The sequence below is a fragment of the Oncorhynchus keta genome, chromosome 11 (assembly GCF_023373465.1).
Source record: "Oncorhynchus keta strain PuntledgeMale-10-30-2019 chromosome 11, Oket_V2, whole genome shotgun sequence".
NCBI classification, from domain to species: domain Eukaryota; kingdom Metazoa; phylum Chordata; class Actinopteri; order Salmoniformes; family Salmonidae; genus Oncorhynchus; species Oncorhynchus keta.
Genome location: NC_068431.1, coordinates 51,786,542 through 51,811,969, shown reverse-complemented (window position 1 = coordinate 51,811,969; position 25,428 = coordinate 51,786,542). Strand labels below are relative to the sequence as shown.

The 25,428-nt window shown below is 41.8% G+C and overlaps 2 protein-coding genes and 1 long non-coding RNA gene across 7 annotated transcripts; 1 reads left to right on the top strand and 2 right to left on the bottom strand.

Annotated features, from left to right (window-relative positions):
* Window positions 1-2,322: 2,322 nt before the first annotated feature.
* Window positions 2,323-10,477, bottom strand: LOC118390563 (putative monooxygenase p33MONOX). Of its 3 annotated transcripts, XM_035781244.2 has the most exons (10): window positions 10,340-10,475; window positions 9,801-9,999; window positions 8,993-9,122; window positions 8,397-8,503; window positions 8,013-8,203; window positions 7,593-7,713; window positions 7,244-7,371; window positions 6,665-6,789; window positions 6,299-6,480; window positions 2,323-3,759 (listed from the first exon to the last, which is right to left on the bottom strand). In XM_035781244.2, exons 4-10 carry the CDS (start codon window positions 8,419-8,421, stop codon window positions 3,545-3,547), a joined length of 987 nt encoding a protein of 328 aa, XP_035637137.1. In that variant the 5' UTR covers window positions 8,422-8,503; window positions 8,993-9,122; window positions 9,801-9,999; window positions 10,340-10,475; the 3' UTR covers window positions 2,323-3,544. The 3 variants fall into 3 exon arrangements, with proteins under 3 accessions (XP_035637137.1, XP_035637138.1, XP_035637139.1); XM_035781245.2 differs by lacking the exon at window positions 9,801-9,999 and having other exon boundaries at window positions 10,340-10,477; XM_035781246.2 differs by lacking the exon at window positions 8,993-9,122.
* Window positions 10,478-10,657: 180 nt separating this feature from the next.
* Window positions 10,658-20,123, top strand: LOC118390564 (uncharacterized). Of its 2 annotated transcripts, none has more exons than XR_004826965.2 (3): window positions 10,658-10,827; window positions 14,071-14,510; window positions 18,251-20,123. It is a non-coding gene; the product is annotated as an uncharacterized LOC118390564 (long non-coding RNA). The 2 variants fall into 2 exon arrangements; XR_004826964.2 differs by having other exon boundaries at window positions 17,967-20,123.
* A 146-nt stretch (window positions 20,124-20,269) lies between these two features.
* LOC118390562 (uncharacterized) lies at window positions 20,270-23,763 on the bottom strand. 2 transcript variants are annotated; one of them, XM_052457443.1, is made up of 2 exons: window positions 23,489-23,763; window positions 20,270-22,109 (listed from the first exon to the last, which is right to left on the bottom strand). In XM_052457443.1, the coding sequence occupies exon 2, from the start codon at window positions 22,105-22,107 to the stop codon at window positions 21,217-21,219; it is 891 nt and encodes a 296-aa protein (XP_052313403.1). In that variant the 5' UTR covers window positions 22,108-22,109; window positions 23,489-23,763; the 3' UTR covers window positions 20,270-21,216. The 2 variants fall into 2 exon arrangements, with proteins under 2 accessions (XP_052313403.1, XP_035637136.1); XM_035781243.2 differs by having other exon boundaries at window positions 23,563-23,751.
* Window positions 23,764-25,428: the final 1,665 nt, after the last annotated feature.

Below are 25,428 nucleotides of genomic sequence, written 5' to 3'. Positions count from 1 at the left end.
CCTGAGACCGTCCATGTGGAGTGAGCATGGAGAGATCACATCCAAACATCTCTCTTCGCTGGTGCATGGGTCGGAAAATGGACAAGACAGAATGGTGGTGGTGGCTCAGGTGAGCGATTAATTCAATTGGGAAATCTGATTATTCCCCAGATATTGAAATCGGGACATTATGAAGGGCCATCCACTTTCACAGGCTTGAGTTACATGTGTGCCATTGTGAGGATTAACTGTAACGCTGTCTGAAGAAGAAAATTAAGAAACACCAGAAGAATGAGTGCCGGGAAGGAGGGGGGGTGGTCAACCGTGCCCGTAATTGATTTAGGGTTGCCCTAAACTGTTTATTTGAGGTATCAGGTTGATTGTGGGGGTCTGCACACTGGAAAATGTATAGTAATTTAGACAAAAAATACATTAAGATACCTATCTGTCATTAACATGCCACTCGCGACAGTGCAAGTCAGGGACAAACGGTGGCCGTGATGAGAAAGGTTCATGCTGGTAATATACAGTGCCTTCGAAAAGTATTCAGACCCCTTGACTTTTTCCACATTTTGTTACGTTACAGCATTATTACTAAATGGACTGAATAAAAAAAAACACAATACCCCATAATGACAGAGCAAAAACAGGTTTTTAGAAATGAATGTATTAGAACTAAAAAACAGAAATTATTTACATAAGTATTCAGACCCTTTGCTATGAGATTTTAAATTGAGCTCAGGTGCATCCTGTTTCCATTTATCATCCTTGAGATATTTCTACAACTTGATTGGCGTCAGCCTGTGGTAAATTCAATTGATTGGACATGATTTGGACAGGCACACATCTGTTTATATAAGGTCCCACAGTTGACAGCGCGTGTCAGAGCAAAAACCAAGGTATGAGGTCGAAGGAATTGTCCATAGAGCTCTGAGATTTTTTCGAGGCACAGATCTGGCGAGGGTACCAAAAAATGTCTGCAGCATTGAAGGTTCCCAAGAACACAGTGGCCTCCATCATTCAAAAATGGAAGGAGTTTGGAACCACCAAGACTCTTCCTAGAGCTGTCCGCCCGGCAAAACTGAGCAGTCAGGGGAGAAGGGCCTTGGTCAGGGAGGTGACCAATAACCCGATGGTCACTCTGACAGAGCTCCAGAGTTCCTCTGTGATGGGATACCCTTCCAGAAGGACACCCATCTCTGCAGCACTCCACCAATCAGGCCTTCATGGTAGAGTAACCAGACGGAAGCCACTCCTCAGTAAAAGGCACATGACAGCCCACTTAGAGTTTGCCAAAAGGCACCTAAAGTAGTCTCAGACCATGAGAAACAAGATTCTCTGGTCTGATGAAACCAAGATTGAACTCTTTGGCCTGAATGCCAAGTATCACGTCTGGTGGAAACCTGGCACCATTCCTATGGTGATGAATGGTGGTGGCAGCATCATGCTCTGGGGATGTTTTTCAGCGGCAGGGGCTGGGAGGGAAAGTTGAACGGAGCAAAGTACAGAGATCCTTGATGAAAACCTGCTCAAGAGCACTCAGGACCTCAGACTGGGGTGAAGCTTCACCTTCCAGCAGGACAACAACCCTAAGCACACATCCAAGATAACGCAGGAGTAGCATCGGGAAAAGTCTCTGAATATCCTTGAGTGGCCCAGCCAGAGTCTGGACTTGAACCTGATCGAACATCTGTGGAAAGACCTGAAAATATCTGTGCAGCGACGCTCCCCATCCAACCTGACTGAGCTTGAGAGGATCAGCAGAGAAGAATGGGAGAAACTCCCCAAATACAGGTGTGCCAAGCTTGTAGCGTCATACCCAAGAAGACTCAAGGCTGTAATCGCTGCCAAAGGCACTTCAACAAAGTACTAAGTAAAGGGTCTGAATACTTATGTAAATGTGATATTTCAGTTTTTTATTTGTAATAAATGTGCCAAAAATGTTACCTGTTTTTGCTTTGTCATTGTGGGTATCCACTGAATCCACTGTAGGCTTAGGCGTCCACCATAATTAATTAATGTATTAATTAGAAAAGGTATGACGCCCAAAATGAAGTGCTGGCCTTCAGTTTGCAGAATAGGCTATGGTAAGACTGGGAATTAATGGAAATGTGGGTGAGGGAGAGTCCCTAATGTATTTTTGTCTTTACTATGTGCCTCATACCTTTTCTAATTAATACATTTTAATATATTATGGTGGACGCCAAAGCCTACACAGTGGATTCGGGAAGGTATTCAGGCCACACAACTTTTTCCACATTTAGTTCCTCTAAAATAGATTTGTAATCGGCCATCAATCTACCCACAATGACAAAGTAAAAACAGGTAAAACATTTTTGGCACATTTATTACAAATAAAAAAACTGAAATATCACATATCGGTGAGACAGGTTAAATGAAATCCCAGCGTTGCATTCCATGAGAGTTATCCAGCCAATTCAGAGACTGTGTTACTAAAGGAGCTGATGCCATCTACTGGTAATCATTAGTATTCCTGCTGAAGAATTGACGATCACTTCACAGTGTGAAATAGCAGCAGGTTTCTATTGCTATCAATCAGTGGTAGCTGATCTTGCCTTATGAAATGTACAAATACTTCAATTTCTAAATCACAATGGAAAACCCATCCTTCTCCACCGGGTTCTTTAACCTGTGCGGCGCTGACCAAGTTTCCACTGTCCACTGTTTCTGGATGGTTGATAGAACCAGATTTTGTTGATTGATAGAATTCTTTTTTATTCAGATATTTACAACAAAGTCCACAGAAGACATACATACATATGGACAGCCATGTATATGGATGATTTTTCTATTTAAAAAAATAAATAGAAAAACACCTGAACAGGGTTAGTCAAATCATTACATACTTCACTGGTAAATATGTAACATGTCATATTAATATTCTACTGCAGTGTTTTATTAACAGCGTTTTAACTTCAAAAAGGGTAATCTTCACAGGAAGATTGCGGACGCACAATAACCACACTTCATCGAGGGTGAACAATAATCACCACAAAGTTCTTGGGAGACATGACAATGAGAATCATTACATCTTATCGGCATATAAATCTGCAGACAATGAAAAGCTAGTGGTATTTCAGGAGAACGAGATTCACAAGCAAACCGAATGATCAAACCACTACACAGTGTGGCCGTAACATTTTTTTTTTTTTATCAAACAGTGAGAGTACCTATTTGCACACTGTCATGTATCAGAACGTTTTCACAGTTGGACCATAAATACAAAGTAAAAATACACAGTTCCCGTACAAGACAAAGGATGATGCAAAACAAAATCAACATGGCACAATAACCTTATCACGCAAATAGAAACAAAAATAAACGACTTTTAGTGCAAGAGAGGAAAACTTCAAAACCAAATACTATAGTATCAAACACAACAGGATGCTTTTCTTTTTGGAAATTGTGAAGATTCTCAGATTCAGTCACATACATTAAAGGGACCTCATTTCAGATCAGGAAAGTCAGGAAAGGAAAGAGGGTAGACCAGCTACGACAACTTGACCGAGTAGAACATTAGGGAGTAGTGACGACATGGTACCTCTCAGAAGCCTGAGGGAGTGAGGATGTTCATGTCTCGAGGTTTGAGTTTGTGCGGCCGGGCTGACCGTCTACTGCCCTCCATGGTGGGGATCTCCATCTTGGGTGGGGCCTGTTTGTCGACAGCAGGGTCATCAGCCAACCGAGTGGCCTGGGCCTTCATCACCTCCATGGGGGTGGGCTTCTGGGCCCCGCGGTAAGACTGGAGAGCAAAACCCCCTAGAGAGAAAAACACAGGACTTATCTTAGGTAGGAGCAATAAGTGCAGGTCGCCTCCAAAAATGATTGACACCCTTGATAAAGGTAAGCGAAAGACTTATTAAAATAAATAATAAAATACTGAGCTGTTGTAAGCTCAGAAAAATGTGGGAAATTATATTATTTCATACTAATACAATTACCAAGAGAAAGAGATTTTGTTTAAAAAGTAATACTTTATCTAAAAATCAACAGATCTCAAAATTATTGCCACCCCTAAAGAATCGTGTCGATTAAATCAAACAAAATGAAATCTGCATTAACGTTCAACTTTTTAAAATTAATCTCAGAGAAAATGTATTGTGACATTCTATGGCTTCCTGTTTCACTGGGGTATAAAAATAAGGTAAAACGCATGTAAATATCCCTTTGTCATCCATTGCCATTGGAAAAGGCAAAGAACTCACAAACAAAAAGAGACAAATGGTTGTTGACCTTCATAAAATCAGGCAATGGGTAAAAAATAAGTAATAATAATAATGGTGATGGTGACACTGTGATTTATTTTGAATTCGAGGCACACTTAACCAGCATGGCTACCACAGCATTCTGCACCAATACGCCATCCCATCTGGTTTGCACTTAGTGGGACTATCATTTGTTTTTCAACAGGACAATGACCCAAAACACCTCCAGTCTGTGTAAGGGATATTTGACCAAGAAGGAGCGTGATGGAGTGCTACATCTGATGACCTGGCCTCCAAAATCACCCGACCTCAACCAAATTGAGATGGTTTGGGATGAGCTGGACCGCAGAGTGAAGGAAAAGCAGCCAACAGGTGCTCAGCATATGTGGGAACTCCTTCAAGACTGTTGGAAAAGCATTCCAGTTGAAGCTGGTTGAGAGAATGCCAAGCGTGTGCAAAGCTGTCATCAAGGCAAAGAGTGGCTACTTTGAAGAATATAAAATAAATTGTATTTGTTTAACACTTTTTGGGTTACAACATGATTCCATATGTGTTATTTCATAGTTTTGATGTGTTCACTATTTATTCTACAATGTAGAAAATAGTACAAATAAAGCAAAACCCTTGAATGAGTAGCTGTGCCCAAACTTTTGACTGGTACTGTACATATTTCCTCAATTACCTTGACTAACCTGTGCCCCTGCACATTGACCCGGTACCGGTACCCCTTGTATATAGCCTTGCTGCTATTATTTTATGATTAACATTTTTTAATGTATTTAGAGCTTTTTTTGTATTATTTATTTGTTACTTCAGTTTATTTTCGTAAATACTTTCTAAACACTTATTTTTCTTAAAACGGTATTGTTGGTTAAAATGATGGGCTTGTAAGAATTTCACTGTAAGGTATATACATACACCTGTTGTATTCAGCGCATGTGACAAATTCAATTAGATTTTATTGGAACCAGGAGCTACGGTCAGATGAGACGAAAATAGAGATCTATGGCCAAACACACCAGCGGTGGTTTCGGCATTGAAAGAACAATGCATGTGCAGAAAAGGACCGCAGGTAAAATATGTAGGTGGATCATTTATGTTACAGGCCTGTTTTGCATCCACTGTTCCTGGGGCACTTGCTAAGGTCAACAGCATCATGAACCAGTAAACAGGACTAGCTAAAAACCTGGTTGCCTCTCCCAGGAGGCTGAAACTTGGCAGCAAGTATATCTTCCAGCAAGTCAATGATTCCAAGCACACATCAAAATCCACATAGAAATGGTTAACTGACCACAACATCAACAACTTGCAATGGCCATCTTAGTTTCCGGACTTAAACCCCATTGAAAACCTGTGGTTTGAATTGAAGAGGGCAGTCCATAAGCGCAGACGAAGGATATCAAGGATGTGAGCTCTAATCTCATAAAACATTTTAGAAAAAGGACCAGTGTCATTGTCCTTGCCAGGGGAGGTTGCAAAACAGGGATGCCAATAATTTTGAAACCTATCATTTTGAGATGTATTTTTTACTATTTAATAAAAATCTATCTAAACAATTGCATTAGTATAAAATAATACAGTTGTCCATGTATTTGGAGCATGCAATATAGCTCAGTATTTGTATTATTTATTTTATAGTCGTTTTTTCTCCTCTTGATCAAGGATGCCAATAACTTTGGAAGTGACTGTATATGATCAAAACTTTTCGTTGACTCTATAAAACACCTGATAAATTAATCATTTGTTAAAAGCGTCATGGCAACACAGATAAGGATATCTGGTACACAAAGAAAATAAAGTGTACTGATGTAGTCACATTCACATCAAAGAACATTGAGCCAACCTATAAACTGGATTACAGCTAAACAGGGTTTCTAAAAGTATGAGTCGGGATCCAAAGTGGGCCCTGGGCATGTGAGAGATGGATTGCAAATTCGGAGAATACATCTATAAATCACACACTATTTCTTCTTAATTTTGAGTTGTTGGAGGACGATTTGGGTCACAGGAAAAGTTGAAGGACCCCTGGTTTAGATGAACACCATTACCAAACGAAAACATGTTAAGTATCACCCTCCCCAAATCCCATTTACCTGTGTTTGTGTGGTCCGCACCGGTGTCGGTAGTGGATTTCTGAACCACCAGACGTGGTCCAAAGACACCCCAGCGTTCAACTGCTCCTCCCCCCTCATCAGCACCCATGTCCACACTCATATTAGAGCTGGTACTGAGGTCTGAGCTAGTGACAGTTGTGCTCTGGCTGGTGAACCAGCCCCTGCCAGGAACACAGAGAAATGCCAGATGGTCAACCCCTTTACAGTGGCCACTGAACAGGCATTATACTCATGCTCATATACGTAGGTAGATAAGGTGGGCAAGGGTACGTATATTTGGTGTTCAGGGTCAAAGTACAGCATGTTTCCATAAACAGCTGGTAATGAGGACATGGTTGCACTTACCTGCGTTTCTGTTTGGGTGAGCTCTGAGGAGTGCTATTTGGGGTGGACTGTGCAGATGATGTTTGCTTGTCCTCGTGTCCTCCCTTATGTCCTGCTCCCATGTCCATACTTTGAATATTCATTTTCTACAGGCAATACAACAAAAGGGAAAAAAGTATATAGTATGATGAATATTATTAACAGTTAAATCTCAATATTCACTCCTCTTTGACATACTGTAGATTGCTAATTGAGATTTGGAGCATTCATTGATTACACTATTGATAGTGGTCCTTCTGTAGCTCAGTTGGTAGAGCACGGCGCTTGTAACGCCAGAGTAGTGGGTTCGATTCCCGGGACCACCCATACGTAGAATGTATGCACACATGACTGTAAGTCGCTTTGGATAAAAGCGTCTGCTAAATGGCATATTTAATTTTATTATTTTATTTTATTTTGATGCTTTACCAAACCAATCATCAAAAATAATACAATTTATAAAATATTATTCATAAAATATTAGTAATATTTTCCTGTTAATAATTATCAGACTCAAGATAATAAAGTAGGGCCACAGTAAGCGATCAAATAAAGACTCACATGGAATGACTCTGGCATGCGATGGTGGTGGCGGGTCTCCTCAGAAGTGAGGCCCTTGTGGGGCGTGTAGACAGTGTCTCGCAGCCCAGCCTGCTGCTCAAACCTGTACATGCTGTCCTGGGTTTGCTCTGGAAAAACACAGGGGACATAATATATATTAATAATGTAGGAAATAGTCAAAATAAGAAAAACCCTGGAACGGGTAGGTGTCTCCAAACTTTTGACTAGTACTCTATATACCACCCCCAACCCCACCCTAATCAGTGTTCCATTAATGAGCAACAGGATTGGATGAGCTCACGTTGATAATACAGTAATCCTCATTCATTATCACAGTGAAGAGTCTTACTGGTCATCAGAGAGTTCATAATGATGGAGGAGGCTTTGGCTTTCACCACTACTGGCATATGTGGCCTGAGACCAGCGTCAAACGTGGCAGCATGGGTCAGGGCATTTCCAGATTCATCCTCCTTTAAAACAAGAGATAAAAAAATAAAAAAAACATGGATCACACAGGCAGCTAGATGAACATTTGTATGAATAGAAACACCTGGGATCATATCCATAAAGTGTGTTGGAGTATGAGGGCTGATCTAGAATCAGTTCAGTCTTTTAGATCATTATGAATAACATCACATGGACAGGGGGGGGACGTGAATCTAAAATCAACACTTCTACTCTGAGACGCTTTATAATTACGGACGAACACGGATCACTATCTTAACTACGTGAGGCTATAGATCAGTGGAGCATTGTGTGAGATATCTACCTCAGCCAGAAGACTGAACCTCCTGTCTGGTACCACGGGCCTCCTCCCCCATAGGTTGTTGATGTTGATGTCAGAGGGAGGGGGCGACATGGGCGCCTCCATGTTGTCATCATAGCTCATGGCACGGCGGGTCATGCCAACGGGCAGGGACATGCCTCCCAGGAGCCCCTCTGGGGTCCCAGACTCCAGGGCTGAGGAGGGAATGTTCAAGCATTAAAACACTGTCTAAAATAACTTCAAATGTGCTCAAAATACATAACATGATGATCAGTGTATCTTACCACTCTATAGGCGATGGAAGCATGTTTCCATACAGTATACCATCACCATTTTAAACAAGTACACAACACTGCAGTGCCCACTCTTACTGCCCCCCATCCTTACCTGGTATATCTCCTGACCTGGACATTGTTGCAGAAGGCTGTCTCTGTTATGGCTCACAATGGGTTATTGTTCAGATTAATCCAACCTGACAAAAGATTGGACTGGACCTGTAAGGGACAAGGAGACTATTTTGAATACCAGTATCTAATTTCACCCACACAGAACAACCTATTTTGTGATCATTTTAGGCTATTCATAATGAAATGTACAGTGTACATGCTCACCTCAGAGAAATCATGTCATAATCAAAATGATGTATGTAATATGAACATGCACTACGTAGAAGTGAGTGATCCAGATAACCATGGGGGAAAAGGACAAAACACCCAGTTGCATGCTTGAGTAGGTGGCCAAAGATGATAAGCAAGCTTTCTAATTCTCATTGACAACATTGCGCTGCTCAGGTGAGTCAATGTTTCACTGCTTGGCAGCTGATATGGTGTTGTGCTCTGTTCTGGTGTTCTATTCTCCCGGGTGCCATTTGAGAAAGCAATCTGGAGTCATCTGTGTCAGGGAGGCCAAAGTCTTTACTGACAAATACAACCTGAAATGTAGGTTAGGTTAGATAACAGAGGCAAAGGCTTGCCCATGCTCACCGTGTGTGTAGTGCTGAATAGAGGTAATGACCCCTACAATAGGCTGGGTTTATTATCTGGCTCACTCTCGGACAGTAAGGCCTGCTGACAAAGCATTGTGGGAGATGCAAAGAAGCACAGCCCTGTGAAGCTGAAAAGGAACCAAAATACAGCAATCAGCAGAAGACATGACAGACAGACAGACGGTCTTTGGCTGGGGCACTCTCTGGCTATGCTCAGAAAAACAAGAGCTCTAGAGCAGATAATAGCTGACACTACCCATTATCATCGTCATCATCCAAAGGCATACAGCACAGTATACCGCAAACTGTGTGTGGGAACTCGTACTTAATACAATGGCTACCTATATAAACACTAATGTCCCTGCATATGGCACACGTTCATTGGGATCATCTGTAACCATTTCTAATTCTCAATGCAAGTTAACAACAACTGTCATCGATTTACGTAATTAAAATGGAACCAATAAAATGCAATGCATGGGAGTGCTGCTGCCTGGGATTATCTCACTCTATGCGCAATCCGTTATGCAATGCAATGGCTGTGAATGTTGCGCTGGATCAACCGGTGTAGACCGTTGATGATGGACACAGCGAGTAAAATAGAATAGCGCGCGGCTGTTCTTCCATAACCAAAAGCAGTTTTGTTGGACAAATACATGATAATGCCTGACATACTATTTCAAATGCATTATGAAGCAGATAGGCAGCCATATCAAGCTACAGCGAGCGATTACGGTGCTGTAACGACAACAATGGTCATTGAATGAAAAACGCAATCTAACATGTACAATTTCGTTTCCATTTACCAGATATAACGCCTCCCACGTCGCTTACAACAGACACGTTGACGATGAAGACGGTCGTAACCTTACAATGTCAACGGGAAAGGTTTCAGAACAACTGAGAAACATCTCGCCCATGATAATACCCAGCACCCAATGTGATGAGGAAAGTCCGAGCGTTGTGAACCTCGGCCACGTGATCATACTGCAAATAAAAGTCCCCCTGACAAAATGTTACATGACTGTTACTGAACGTTTTTCTGATTTAACATGGTAAAAAGTATATAGTTTAAAGTAGCTTAGACATACATTTATTGAAAATACAAACAATACATGATTTAAATAATTTAACAAATATCGATTTACTGTATATATATGTATATATTGTTTTTCATTATAGTCCCCAGTAAAACAACAACAACAACAATAACAATACAATGCCAACACTGTTGCTGGACGTATTAACGTTTTTGATTTGAACTACTGTCAACTCTTAAAAGAACATGATTTAAAAATGTTTTGAGGATAACATTTTCATATTGATTGGCCCAATCCAGGGCTACCTGTTAACTGGGACACGGTGTCGCAACCAGTGTTCGAGCTCCTCGTTCTCACTCTTTCTCTCCTGAATTTGCTGTGTCGACCTCTGAATCTGGCTATGATTTAATTGTATTCTTTCCAGATTCCAGGGTGTGCCTACATGGCCATAATCGTATGCGTAATCATATCCATAAATTGACTGTTGGTAGTCGGATCGAATGATACTCCTGATCAAAAAGGGGAAGTGTTTTAATATGCCTAAATAGATGTTGGGGAAAAAACACCTGTCTGCACATTCTCAATGCAAAAAAAACCTGCAGATTAAAGAGCAGCGCGCCGAGTGGTGTGTGTGTGTGTGTGGCAGAGGGCAGCCACGTTTGCTGTCACTCAGTCAGAATGCGCAGTCATCCAACTACCATTTTCGAATCTGTCGGTAAATAAAGCAGACTATATTGATACAAGTCACCTTGTCTGAGAGAGATTTACATGGTTATCCAAACGTCACGCCAGGGTAAGCCTGCACAAAACACGGCCCTTATTTTAAGTGTTTCTAAAATCCCCTATGGGAAAAGTGAATGGTGGACGGCTAGGCTTTATGGGTATCATGACTCCTCCGCTGTGGGGTTTTATTCTGAAAATTACTCCACTCTTTCCGCAGCAATCCTCACTGGCTAGTGGTTACTATGGCAAACCATGCTCGATCAACTGAGCAAACGTGCACCTGCTAGCAGCCTAGTGTGAGCTTGTTTGAATGGCCATTACGGTAGCTAATTTGCCAGTTTGTTGATGAAGTTGTACAGCAGCACCAAAGTTATGGGACTGTTCACAGAAATCAGCGTGTATCTGATTCTGACAGCTGGCACCGCGCCTCACTATTTTGTAACATTTGGCCAACACCAGAGTGTCGCAGCTAGCGCAGGTATCTGGATAGCTGTGTGACGCAGAACTCAATCACTGCAGAAAAGAAAATAACTGCCTTATCATGAAAACCAATTTGTTCTGTTATCTACAATTTCACTACACTAGCTGGCTAGAGGGAGTATTACTCATTGAATGTGTGAACTGGCATTTTGCGTAATTCTGGATTGATTTGAAACTGGTTCAGCCAGCGATTGCAGATGTTAACCTTAGCTAGCGAGCAAATTTTCGGGCACATTTCGAATTTCATAAAAACGGATTCTAAAAACACACAGCACTGTAGCTAGATTTAGAATTTGGTAGTGAATACTTGCTCATGAAAAAATATCAACATTATCTCAAGGATTATAGTTTGTGGCAAGATTAACTCTCTTTTGATGATGTTGTCTTGGTAAGATTTTAGAATGTTAGCCTCATTAAATGTATTTTTTTTGTTGTCTGTGTTTGTGACTTGTTTTGTCTCCAGTAACTTACTTGTTTTATATGGACAACTGGTCCCCTTAAGCTCCTGTGCTAATTAATGCAAACCATTTATGATTTCACCCACTCTTCACAATGTAGGTCTATTGTTTTAACAATGTACGGTAGCAATCAATGTAAGAATTTGCTCTCCACTGGAGCAGTGGTCTAAGGCACTGCATCTCAGTGCTAGAGGTGTCACTACAGACCCTGGTTCCATTTCAGGCTGTATCAAAACCGGCCGTGATTGGGAGTCCCATAGGGCGGCGCAGAATTGGCCCAGCATGTTTAGGGTTTGGCCGGGGTAGGCCATCATTGTAAATAAGAATTTGTTCTTTTAAACTTCTTAGGGCTGAGATCCCGCTAATGGGATCGATATGACAACAGCCATTGAAAGTGCAGGGCGCCAAATTCAAAACAACAGAAATCCCATAATTAAAATTCCTCAAACATACAAGTATTTCACACCATTTTAAAGATACATTTCTTGTTGAACCCACCAGTGTCCGATTTCAAATAGGCTTTACGGCGAAAGCACCACAAACGATTATGTTAGGTTAGAGCCAAGTCACAGAAAAACACAGCCATTTTTCCAGCCAAAGAGAGGAGTCACAAAAATCAGAAATAGAGAGAAAATGAATCACTAACCTTTGATGATCTTCATCAGATGACACCCATAGGACTTCATATTACACAATACATGTATGTTTTGTTCAATAAAGTTCATATTTCTATCAAAAAATCTCAGTATACATTGGCGCGTTATGTTCAGTAGTTCCAAAAACATCCGGTGATTTTGCAGAGAGCCACATCAATTTACAGAAATACTCATTATAACTATGATGAAAATACAAGTGTTATGCATGGAACTTTAGATACACTTCTCCTTAATGCAACCGCTGTGTCAGATTTCAAAAAAGCTTTACGGAAAAAGCACACCATGCTATAATCTGAGTACGGCGCTCAGAGACCAAACAAGCCAAAAAGATATCCGCAATATTGTGCATTTCCAGTGGAAGTAACCCAGTAAAAAGCCCCATATACAACCCACCACTGTGACATGTATGCTCTCGTTGGCTGGTACTCGCTACGTATTCGTTGCCAAACCCACTATGTAAGTCTTTGCTAGGTAAAGCGCCGCCTTATCTGACCTCACTAGTCACCATAGCAAAACCCATCCTTAGCACGTGCTCCAGCAGGTATATTTCACTGGTCATCCCCAAAGCCAACACCTCGTTTGGTGTTGGCCTATCGCTGTACACAGCCAATCTGTAAATAGCCCATCCAACTACCAAGCTCATCCCCATATTTGTTTTTTTTCTGCTCTTTTGCACACTAGTATTTATACTTGCATATCCTCATCTGCACATCTATCACTCCAGTGTTAATTGCTAAATTGTAATTACTTTGCCACCATGGCCTATGTATTGCCTTACCTCACTTCATTTGCACACACTGTATACAGATGTTCTATTGTTATTGACTGTACATTTGTTTTTGCCCATGTGTGTAATTGTGTTTTTGTTGCACTGCTTTGCTTTATCTTGGCCAGGTCGCAGTTGTAAATAAGAACATGTTCTCAACTGGCCTACCTGGTTAAATAAAGGTGAAATAAAAACATATGTAAAAGTATCGGATTTGAAATGTACTTAAGTACAGTGGTGGAAAAAGTACTCAATTATCATACTTGAGTAAAAGTAAATGCTATACATCAAATTCCTTATATTTAGCAAACCAGATGGCACAATGTCCTTTTTTTAATTCTTTTTTTTTGACAGCCAAGGGCACACTCCAACACTCAGACAATTTACAAAGGAAGCATTTATGTTTAGTGAGTCCACCAGAGGCAGTAGGAATGACTTGGGATGTTCTCTTGATAAGTGTGTGAATTTGACCTTTTTCCTGTACAGATAGCTAAGCGTTAAAATTGTAACTAGAACCTTTGGGTGTCAGAGTAAAAAAAAGTCTATTTTCTTTTGGAATATAGTAAAGTAAAACTAGTCAAAAATATAAATGAAGTACAGGTAGTACTTGAAAGTATTTTTACTCTAGTACTTTACACCATTGTGTGTGGAGATATGAAGAGAACAGAGGAGTTATGGAACTAATGTTATCACTTGTTTGTACGCTATGACCTGATACACATAGCCACAAGAAGAAAACAAAGTAGCTTATGATGCCCTGATGCCCTGGCGAGGGGTGGAACCAGCCATGACTAAGTATTCTTAGGTCTACTATATAAGACTCCAGCATTTCCTGTACTTTCGGGCTCACCTACAGGTGGGTGGTTCGTTGACCAGCTCCATTATTGTGATAATGAATTGATATTAAAGTATGATTGCTTGAAGAATTATCTAAGTCTCTCCTGATTCTTTAGCACTTCCATGTCATTCTTGACAACAAGGATGGGATGCTGACCTTCATCTGCTGACTGCTCCTGAGGACCTGGGTAAACTGTGCACAGGAGTAACCCCCATTGGGTACTCAGGGCAAACCACACTCCAAGAGTGAGCAGATGGAACCCGCCTAAGATCCAAGTAGGACGCATCAGCAGGTTACAGCATCCTGAACATAGACATAGACTATAGAGGTGAGAATGTTTTTTTTTTCTTGAAAGCAATTATTTCTGTAAAAGCCAGTAGCAACTGGTGGGCCTTAGGCAACAAGACTAGTGTGGGAGGCTATGAGGAGCACCCTCAATTAGGTGAGCCTGGTGACCGGCAACCACACTCCAAGAGTGAGCAGATGGAACCCGCCTAAGATCCAAGTAGGACGCATCAGCAGGTGTATACAGCATCCTGAACATAGACTATAGAGGTGAGAATGTTTTTTTTTTTCTTCTTGAAAGCAATTATGTCTGTAAAAAGCCAGTAGCAACTGATGGGCCTTAGGCAACAAGACAAGTGTGGGAGGCTATGAGGAGCACCCTCAATTAGGTGAGCCTGGTGACCGGGGTAACAAGACTAGTGTGTGAAGTTCTGAGGAACGTTCTCAACTAGGTGAGCCTGTGGAACTGATCAGTAAGAAATGCATTGAAATTATATGGTATAAAATAGTAAGGTGCACCTGTGATAGCTATAAACCTAACATCATTTTAGAAATAAGAAAATACTTCTGTAGAATTGAAGCCCACAGCCCACAATAACTCTCATACGGTTGAAACTAAGTATCATAGCAAAACTGTTTACTTTTTATGTGGGTAAGATACAAATTTGGATTAGTTCTCCAGTGTTTCAACGACAAATTTTAGCAGCCATGCAATTACATGATTTAGGTTGTAGGAACTGGTCACTATATTTTGTGTGTGAGAGAGGAACTAGGATAGGATTATAGTGTCAGAAGTTGGATGCTCTACTGCATAGTGCGTTGCGGGTGAACCGAGTTTAATGGCATCACAAAAAAGGATGTTGGATTCTGTCTGGGGGGAGCATCAGTGAAGGTCTGCGTAGGAGACACCGGTGGCACTCTCCGTGGGAGAGTGAAGGAAATTCCTGCCCAACCAAAGACAACCTGGACCCTCCCTGACCAGACTTCCATTGATGATTGCCACATTCACAAATCTGAATAGGACAACCCACTGAATTTAAATTTAAAAATGAATTTGTTGTGAAAATAAAAGTGACAAGGATCCTAAATCTCAGAGTGGGGATTTGGCATTGGCAGTGTTGTTTGTAGGCTTAGGATATGTGTCTATGCAGCCTGAGAGCTATGAGTAGTGAAAATAGAGAAGTGACATTTGGATAGGTTTCCATATAGAATGTTATCTAGGGGTTCCAATATATGGATTCTGTGAAGATATGAAAAAATGAATGAGAAATTGTTTGTGTTTTATAATTGATTACTGGAGATTTGATGATGTAATAATGGAAATAATAATAATAATAATATACAAAGTTGCACACCCAAACGTAGATGTATGTAAGGGGTAAGAAAAGTATTCTGAGTTGGTCCCTTCATGGACCATTTGATAGAGATAAGGTTAATGCATTAAATGACTGTCTACAGGGTCTGGGAAATGGTCTCAGAAAAAGACTGGTGTATGGCGACTTTTGGTAACAGTACGAGGAATTGACTTACCCCTAACCAATAAAACTATAAATGCTTATGGGATTTCCTTCGTCCTGGTAATACATTTTGAAACACAACCTATGCCCTGTTTAAATGGAACCATTGACATGTTGAACATGTAGAGATTTGTTTTTAAACTTAAGACTATGATTTATTGTACTCCCGATGGCGTTTTTGTTGATATTCCAAACATTGACGTTCTAAACCAATTCGTGAGTAGGCAAAATGGGAAAGTGTCTGATTTGCTGTCTTCGCCGTCTCAGGCGCCAGACTTATTATGGACAGACTGCCATCTAGAGGGGACTGATGGACAGTGCAGGTCAGTTATAGTGAAAGTTATCAACTAAAAGAAACCTAGTGTCGACAGCTACCTTAGAAAGTAAGCTCCCTCCAAAGTTAATATTTTCCCTTCTGAAATTAGCTGATGTATTTTATCAATTCGACGCATTACATGTGAATCTTAAAATAATAGACATGTCATAAGTGTGGAAGCAGGAAGTGAATAGCAACAGAGGTTGGTAATAAAATAAAAAGAGTAACATTTCTAGGGTAGACTACAATGAGAACATTGCCTAATAAGGGGAGAATAATCATGTTTGTTTTGTTTTCTAAACATTACGATAAGTGACGGTGACAAAGATATTGATAGGGAGGGTTGATGTACGTTGAATGAGTGTTGACAGTATGTAAATTGTCATTTGAGGTTTTTGGATATCAGTCTAATTAATTTCATATTTTAGTCATTTGAAGAAGCTGGGATTTCAATACAAAGTTAAGGATTGCGCTTTGAGACCGACAAATAGATAAGCTGTGGGTGAAAACGTATGGTACCCGCTGGGTTAGAGTTTTTCTTGACCAGTTCCAATTATTATTACTTCGTTGTATCGTTTAGGAAAAAGTTAATAACTTAGTAATAGTCCTATGTGTGATTCGGACCATGACAACGACAGCTACCCTTTACTGCTGAAGACAGTGATTTTATTCACCTTTCACATACTTAGAAATGCACCTGTTGTTGACAGAGGTTTTTCTCTCACAAGGTCGGCTCAGTGGGAGTGGAATATTGGCTGAACGCCCAGGCTCTGTGATTGCCAGGTGTTCTTTACTAAACTAGGAGCAAGCGCTTTCCTAAGAAAGGATCCACTTGGCTTTCATTGACAGTGGCAGGTTACAACTGTATATGATATGTGTAGAATGTTAAACGTTTTCAAAATTCAGTGGCACAACATAAGCCATTTACAAAGAGAATGTACTTGTGTAAGAAAGTATTCTCTTAAGATGTTTCATATTTTGCTTGGTTGAATTTCTGCTTGGATTATGACATTGTCTTACATGATGAACTATTGCTTACATGCACTGCGTTATGCGTGAAATATTTGCTTGTCTATGAAGAGACGGCATTGAATTGTAGGAACTGTATCATCCTTGGTTCATGCAGGTGACTGGGTGTTATGACCTCCTCCTTCTCAGACCAATTGGTAGAATGCCCGGAATATGTTTTGGAGGCAGTGCTCAGTTTCTTGGGAGGCTGAGGGTGTGCGATTGACGACCGGTCACATGCAGGAAACGATCCAATGAATTATTCTGATTTTATGAAGAATGTAGGCACTATGTGAATTTGTATTTACTGTGTGGGGTCTTTTCATTTGGTTTTAGTGGGGTTTTCGCAGGTTAGAGAGGATGTACCTTAAGGGGCACACCAATTACAGTTTTAATTAAACGTTAATTATTTTGATAAGAAATATACTGAGAAAAAAAACAATGTAAACCTGGTGTGTGAAATGTTTTTAAATAATTACTCTGAGGTGAAAGGGAAAAAAACACTCAGTGTTGAATGACCTCTGTCCTGACTTTTTAGTGTGGTTTTGATCACCCTCACTGGAAAGGTGAGCAACATTGGGTGATGATTTGAAGGTCATATGTAATACTGATTTGAAGGTCAAATGTAAGAGTATTAATTCTAATTCAATTAATTATTTTTGTTTAACCAGCAGTGCTTTTCATTTTACACATTAATCACGATGTGAATCATGTGTCAAAACGGGGGGGATTACCAGTCCCCTGACGCTTTTTGGTTAAATATGCAGATTGTTTTGTTCACATGCCGGCAAAAGGATTTAGTGTATCAAAGGATATATGCAGAAGTATATGGCTGTTTGTTTTGTTTGTTCTGTTTCTGTCTTGCTTTAATATAAATCTCACCAGATTGGGTCTGCTGGATGGTTGAGATTTCTCCCTAAGAATTAGCCATCTACCTCCCTGACCCTGTAACTCTGCGGCGAGGTCATCGATATGATGGGAGAGTATAAGCCAATTAGATACAATTATTTCAACTATGTGTTATTCTCTATGACATGTTTCTTAGAAGTTGTATTAATACTATTGGTAGAAGTAATAATTTGTCATACAGTAAATATTTTGTCTGGATTTCCTGAGACAGAAATGCCCTAAACTGTTCTGATCTGTCTTGTCTTGGGGTTATGCTGAAGGTGACCACAGATGGTATCTAGATACATGGACAATTTGACCAGACAGTGTGGACCTCATACCTCCTCTGACTGGCTGAAGTAATGGTTAAAATCGCATTCAGTATGGTCCTTCACTACTTTTACAATGAGACCTGAGTCCGAGCCAGCACCTGTACACAGCATCCAGTCGACGCTATCAACTGCCTTTTCTCTCAGGAGAGTGACAGGAGTCCACGTGGAGTGAGCATGGAGAGAGATCCATTCCAAACGTCTCATGTTGCTGGTATACTGCTTGGCAAATGGACAAGACATAAGGGGTGGTAAAAGGTGGATCCGGCCCAGGTGAGACATCAGTCTGTTTGGGGAAACTCTGATTATTCCTCAGACATTGGGAGATTATTATAGCCCATCCACTTTGAATATGTGCCATTGGGAAGTCAAACTTTAAAGCTGAAAATGAAGAAAGATTGAGTGCCAGGGAGGGGGGTGGTCAACTGTGCCCGTAATTGATTAGGCTTGTCCAAAATTGTTACTTGGGGTATCGGGTTGATTGTGGAGGTCTACACAGTGTGAAATGTATAGTAAATTACACTAAGAATGCATTGCGATACTGATCTGTAATTATAACCGTGATGAGAAAGTTAATGCTAGAATTATGGATAATTACACTGTATTTGAATGTAAATGTACATTCTGCTAGTGCCGATGTGTGCTAGGTTGAGGGTTTCAACTTTGAGTGATAGAACCAACGTGAATCACTGAGCAATGTCATTCTAAATTTGGGTTGAATAATAATGGATGTTATGGTATGTTATGCAAAATAGGTCAACTTTTTTTTACCCCTTTTTTGTGGTATTCAATTGTTTAGTCGCTACTATCTTTCCCTACCGGCCAAATCCTCCCTAACCCGGACGACACTAGGCCAATTGTGCGTCGCCCCACAGACCTCCCGGTCGCGGCCGGTTACAACAGAGCCTGGGCGCGAACCCAGGGGTCCCTGATGGCACAGCTGGCACTGCAGTACAGCTGGCGTCCTTAACCACTGCGCCACCCAGGAAGTAATGGTTAAAATAGGTCAACTTTGAGCACCTTAATCTTTTGTTTTGGCAAAAAAAATCAAAAGTCACTTTCTGAGCACTTCTACCATGGGCAAACATGTATGGGAAGTTTTGTTTAAATCAAAAGAGGTGCCGTCAAAAAGTGATTGAATTCAAATGGATTTACCCTACCTCAACAAAAGGCCAATTTACTCTTGTGTCCTGACTGCTATCACCAGAGGACACTGTGTTACTTGTTTGCATACATTTACCATTGGACTGACAAAAGTTATTATTCAAGTTGCCATGTCCATGAAACTCAGTTGTATATTCATTATTGTAATCTAATTCCTGTTAATTTTTTGTACAAATAACATCCCTGGTTAATTCTAGGAATTTAGAATCTGTCATAATGCTTCAAGATATAGAGCAGGGGGCCTCCCGAGTGGCGCAGCTGTCTTGTGACACATCGCAGTGCTAGAGGGATCACTCCAGATCCGGGTTTGATCCCGGGCTGTGTAGCAGCTGGGGAGACCCATGAGGTGGCGCACAATTGGCCAAGCGTTGTTTGGGTTAGAGGAGTGTTAGGCGGCTGGGATGTCCTTGTCCCATCGGGCTCTAGTGACTCCTTGTGGTGGCTGGGCGCCTGCATGCTGGCTTTGGTCGCCAGCTGTATGGCGTTTCCTCTGACACATTGGTGCAGTTGGCTTCCAGGTTAAGCGAGCAATGTGTCAAGAACCTGTGCTGCTTGGCGGGGTCGTGTTTTGGAGGACGCATGGCTCTCGACCTTCGCCTCTCCCGAGTCCGTATGGAAGTTGCAGCAATGGGACAAGACTGTAACTACCAATTGGGGAGAAAAAGGGGTAAAAAAAAAAATAGATACTGAGCAGGATTTCAATTTTATTATCTCCCCATCACAGAAGGGTTTAGGATAACTTGTTTATCTTGCACTATACGGATATATTTCCTAGTGCAACAGGTCTAGGTTTTGGACACTCAGAGGCAGGGTAAAACACATAATTTTATTAGATTACGAGCCAACAATGGACAGAGGTACAAAAGCCATACCATACAAGATCAAACGATTGTATTGTCAACCTTTTACAAGTCAATTATACTGTTGTCTTTCCATTTGTATATTTTGACACAGAGTTCATTGTACTGTCATGGAGGGTCATTAAACACAATAAAAAAAATAATATACTACAATGTCACATGCTGTTTCACTCAGTGTGAATATGATGTACCGTTTCATCATGGCTTTACTTAGTGAAAGTTTTAAATAGACTCATCAGTTTTCCACCGATCTACATTGTCATTGCGTAACTCATATCATACATGAGAGAGGAAATCGCAAGAGACATTTTCAGAACCACTGAGAATAATCTGAGTTTGAATGCTCTCCGACAGGGAGCCTGAACTAGCTATAGGATCACTCCGTTCTGATTCTAAAGCTGTACCCTTCCCATTGTTATGACGAGTAGAATGTTTTCTTTGACCAGAGTTATCATTTGTCAATAATGGAGTGAGATATCACTCACTCCATAGTAAAGATTATGATCTGTCATTTTTCTTAGTCATATGTCTTTGTGCATAATCCTTATAGCAAATTCTGCATCTTTTCCACACATCTTTATTCACCCGAACACTTTTCTCGCGTGATCATCCTTCCAAAATCCTGTTTTGTTCAACTTTACGAGGCTACCCTAATACTGATGTCTTCTAAGCACTGTCAACATTCCACTCACTGTGATATGTGTGAGGCATACGCTAGCCTACAATATGTCTTACACTACATACTGTACAAAAAGGTCGGGCATGAAAACGCAATTTGTACATGTTACCGTATGGACCTGCATTGTCCAAATGTACCAATTAAGCAGTACATAGTACATCAAGGATCCATAATGTACAATACTTAAGAGTGGGGATTAACAACGCTACACAAGTTTACATCTCTGCGATGGCTGGAAGCATGCACGCCCTGATTCTGGCTTCTCTCCAGGCCGAGCGACAGTCAGCGATCCAGTGTGACACCATTGTGTGATGGTCCATGTAGCGAGTGCACTTCCCCCTCTCACCTGCAGGCGCCCTGTCTGGACTGTTCTGGAACCTCCATGAGAATGAGCTGGAGGCATCAGGTTTCTGCTGGTCTGATGAGGATGTCTCTGGTCGAGCAGGGTCAGGGCTTGGCTTCTTTTGGTCAGTGGGGTCCACCAGCCATAGCTCACGGCGGCTGTTTTTGCGCTGGGTCAGCGGCGAGGAACACATGCGGGGGAAACTATCGGCATGTACCGGGGGTTGTGGTCGACTCTGCGCCGCACTCTGACTCCCTTCGCCCATGCGGCCCTGTGAGTCATGGGCGCGACAGGCGGCTGAGAGGAGTCCTTCCCTGTGACCGTAGAGGAACTCCAGGGGGTCAGAGACACTGGGGACAACCCTACTGGAGGTCTGACATGAACTGACATCCACCACTCTCTCTGGGCCACTACACTCATTCTGACTCTCCCCCTGCTCTAACTGAGTGTGGCGGCTGACCTTAGAGATCAGAGGCAGACAGGGTGACACAGGGTCCCTCAGTCTGTGCAGCCTCAGACAAGGCCTCAGGGAGGTCAGAGTGCCCACCGTGAGGATGTCACAGTCAGGTTCGCCCTGGGGGAAGGTTGGTCGGGCGAGCTGGCAGATGGACAGGAAGTAGTCATGGGTAGACGGTGAGTGGGCCTGACCATGGGGAGGGAGGTGGCGGCTGTTGGCCTGGTTCATGTCCTGGACCAGCTCCTCATAGCCCTCCCTGATGGTGGGCAGCCACCTCTTAGCCAGGAGTCTGGAGCGGGGTCGCATGCCTGGGAAACAGGAGGGAGAGAGAGGCTGGTCAGGTCAGTCTCTGAGAATAACTTTTTGTTTTTGCAAAGCTTGGATTGTGGATAATGTAAACAATGCCATGAGAATGCCATATTTTTTGATGAATTATCAATTTGCATCTAGTTAAATACAGGCAAAGTGTAATTGACCATGCTCTTTGTATGTTTTTTAAATGCAAAGTTGCATATGAAATGCATTTGTGTATTTGATTCGTATGTGCAATCGTTTACAGGAAAGATGTGCTGAGCCCGTCTCCATGGTAACCTCGCTTTCCCTCATCACATCTCAGGGTGTGCTCATATTAGACACACACACTCACATAAACCTAATAACCCACACATACACCCCACAATCTACCCACCTAATAACCATTACATTTACATTACATTACATTTAAGTCATTTAGCAGACGCTCTTATCCAGAGCGACTTACAAATTACAAAATAAACCTAATAACCCACACACACACTCACATAATCCACTCACCTAATGACCCATACATACATCACACAATCCACCCACCTAATAACCCACACATACACCACATAATCCACCCACCTAATAACCCACACATACACCACACAATCCACCCACCTAATAACCCACACACACTCACAATCCACCCACCTAAGGACCCACACATACACCACACAATCCACCCACCTAATAACCCACACATGCACCACGCAAAAATATGTTCACACACTAATAAATATATAAAAGCACAGATTAACATTGAGTGGGTTTAAACTACTAGCTTTCCTTTTCATTGAAGGTAACACAGCACATGTAAACAACTAGGACGCCATGCAAACAACTCATTATGCCCCCCTATTCTCATGTTGTCTCAGGAACAGTGAGCTTAGAAGACAGACAAACCGACAGTCAGACCAGTGTTACTAATTTACGTTAGGCATGGTGACTTCATTCACATAGGGAAACAAATCCCTATTACATAATCTCATCTAGTGTCCTAAAGATATCTTAGAAGTGGTCCTTCTGTAGCTCAGTTGGTAGAGCATGGCGCTTGTAACGCCAGGGTAAATCCCGGGACCACCCATACGTAGAATGTATGCACACATGACTGTAAGTGTTTGGATAAAAGCGTCTGCTAAATGGCATATATTATTATTATTATTATCTTAATTTTTTGCAGAATCTCGAATATAGGTTATGACGTATATTTGTTCTACACATCCCATAAGGTACCAAAATACTTATTTATTAATGACATTTTAAGCATATCAACTTTTTTTTTGCCATTGAGCATCATCATCACATACATTGTTTTTTTGTGTACTTATTGCCTAGCCATGTACGCAGCTATGATATAACCATTCCATTTCCTCAGGACACCTACCATCTATTAGTATTGCTATCAGTCCAGGTGTCTGGCTTTGCCTGTTTTATGTAGAATGCAGCAGAGCTTCCTACCTGTGTCTTATTTGTGTTTCAGGTGGTGTCGTTTGCTCGTCTTCGTTGCCTCTCACCCCTCTCGCTGTCTCTAGCCAAGCTGCCACAGAGCTCTGTGTCTCCGACCGACATACAGCTACAGAACGAAAAGAACGCTTTATCCCACCCCCTTTCTCTCTCTCTCTCTCTCGCTCCCATGGCCTCCCTCTCCTCCCTTAGCCGGCTAAAAATAGCACCTCCATCCCATTTTGTGGCTGAGCATAATCATGTGCCAAATGGATTTTATTGATGTACAGAGTAAGAGTGTCGAAGGTACGCGGAGTGAGTGGAGCGGCAAAGGAAGGGAAAGAGAGAAGAGAGTAGGAGGTTCGGCAGGGGGTGGAAAGAGGCGACATTTAGAGGAGGATGAGGTCGTGGAGAGGAGGATGAGAGGAGAACAGGATGAGGAGGAGAGGATAATGGTCCCCATGATTCAACACAGGGTCGTGACGCAAGAACACAGGAGTGCCCCCAGGGGTGGGTCCTTTCACTGTTGTTGTTCTCTATCTACACTAACGAGGTGAAGATCCGAGGAAACAATGTGAGCCTTTTTAAGTATGCAGATGACATGGCTCTGGTAGGACTCTTTTTTTTTAAAGATGCTATGTCAGATGTGGACAGCTGTTTTAAACAGACAAACAACCTTCAAGAATGGCGTCGGTCAAGTGGCCTCCACATCAATGTGGAAAAGGCAAAGAAGCTGATCATCAACGGCAACAACTTACCAATGTCCCAACCGCTCTCTCTGAACGACCAACCAGTGGGGGTGGTCAAGTGTTTTAAATATCTAGGGACACAAATTGGTAACAAGCTGAGTTTTACAGAGAATGCAGACTGTATTTTAAAAGAAAAGAAAGCCAACGCCTGTTCTGAAGCAGGAAATTAAAGGGGGTTTGGGGTCAGCCAGGATGTTCTGGAAAGGGTGTACTGCATCCTCACCTTCAATATGACAGTCTGCTATGGTCATCTGAGCGTGAGGAGCAAAATCAAACTGAATAGTAAACACAGCCAGCAAAAGTAATTGGTCGACCACATTCTGTTACACTAAGCAACCAAAAAGAAGACACTGGCTGTCATTAGCGACCCCTCCCACTCTCTACACCCTCAGTTCGAGAGGCTTCCCTCTGGCCGGCGCTTCAGAATGCCCATGGCCAAGAAGAACGTGTTCAAACATGAATTAGTTCCCTGTGCTGTTGGACTACTAAATGCAAAGTAAATTGTATCGGTATATGTACTTATCTAGTGCAGCTGGGCCAGTGGTCGTTTGTGTGTGAATTTATTAATGTCTTAATACTTGTTTCGATATCTCACAATTGGATTTCTCAGGCGATCACAAATGCTGAAGTAACCGATCACACAATGTCTGTCGGAGACAAACAGGTGGCGAACAAGGTGAGCCCATCCCTCCTTCTGAGGCGCCACTTGCCCACCCTATGGTCATTCTCGCATCTCTTCCTTGCGGAAATGACCACGATGGCTACTGAAGCTTTCCTCAGCATGACTTAAATTCCTGAATTCCTACATAACAGTTCACAGGCGAATGTTGAGGTCTTCCCTGCCGAACGTAGGACCTCAGCTCTTATCGACAGAAAACGATGAAATAACACATTTGGAATCAAGTGGTAAACAAAAAAGTGTTAAACAAATTTAATCTATTTTATATTTGAGATCTATTTGAGTAGCCACCCTTTGCCTTGACAGCTTTGCACACTCTTGCAAAGCTGTTAAGTAAACCCATGTACACGTGTTGGGTTAGGCAGACCAACTGGGTTCAGCCCCCAGGCTTCTCGGTCAAGGGTATTTACCTGCAAGAAGGCTAACCTGGCCCCCACAAGCTGTGCTAGCTAC

Coding starts and splice junctions, on each gene's coding strand:
- LOC118390562 (XM_052457443.1), bottom strand. CDS start 22,107: ATGCGACCCCGCTCCAGACTCCTGGCTAAGAGGTGGCTGCCCACCATC.
- LOC118390563 (XM_035781245.2), bottom strand. CDS start 8,421: ATGTCCAGGTCAGGAGATATACCAG. Junction 7,372..7,592: donor TATGAACTCTCTGATGACCA/GTAAGACTCTTC, acceptor GTGTTTTTCCAG/AGCAAACCCAGGACAGCATG. Junction 6,481..6,664: donor TCACCCAAACAGAAACGCAG/GTAAGTGCAACC, acceptor TGTTCCTGGCAG/GGGCTGGTTCACCAGCCAGA.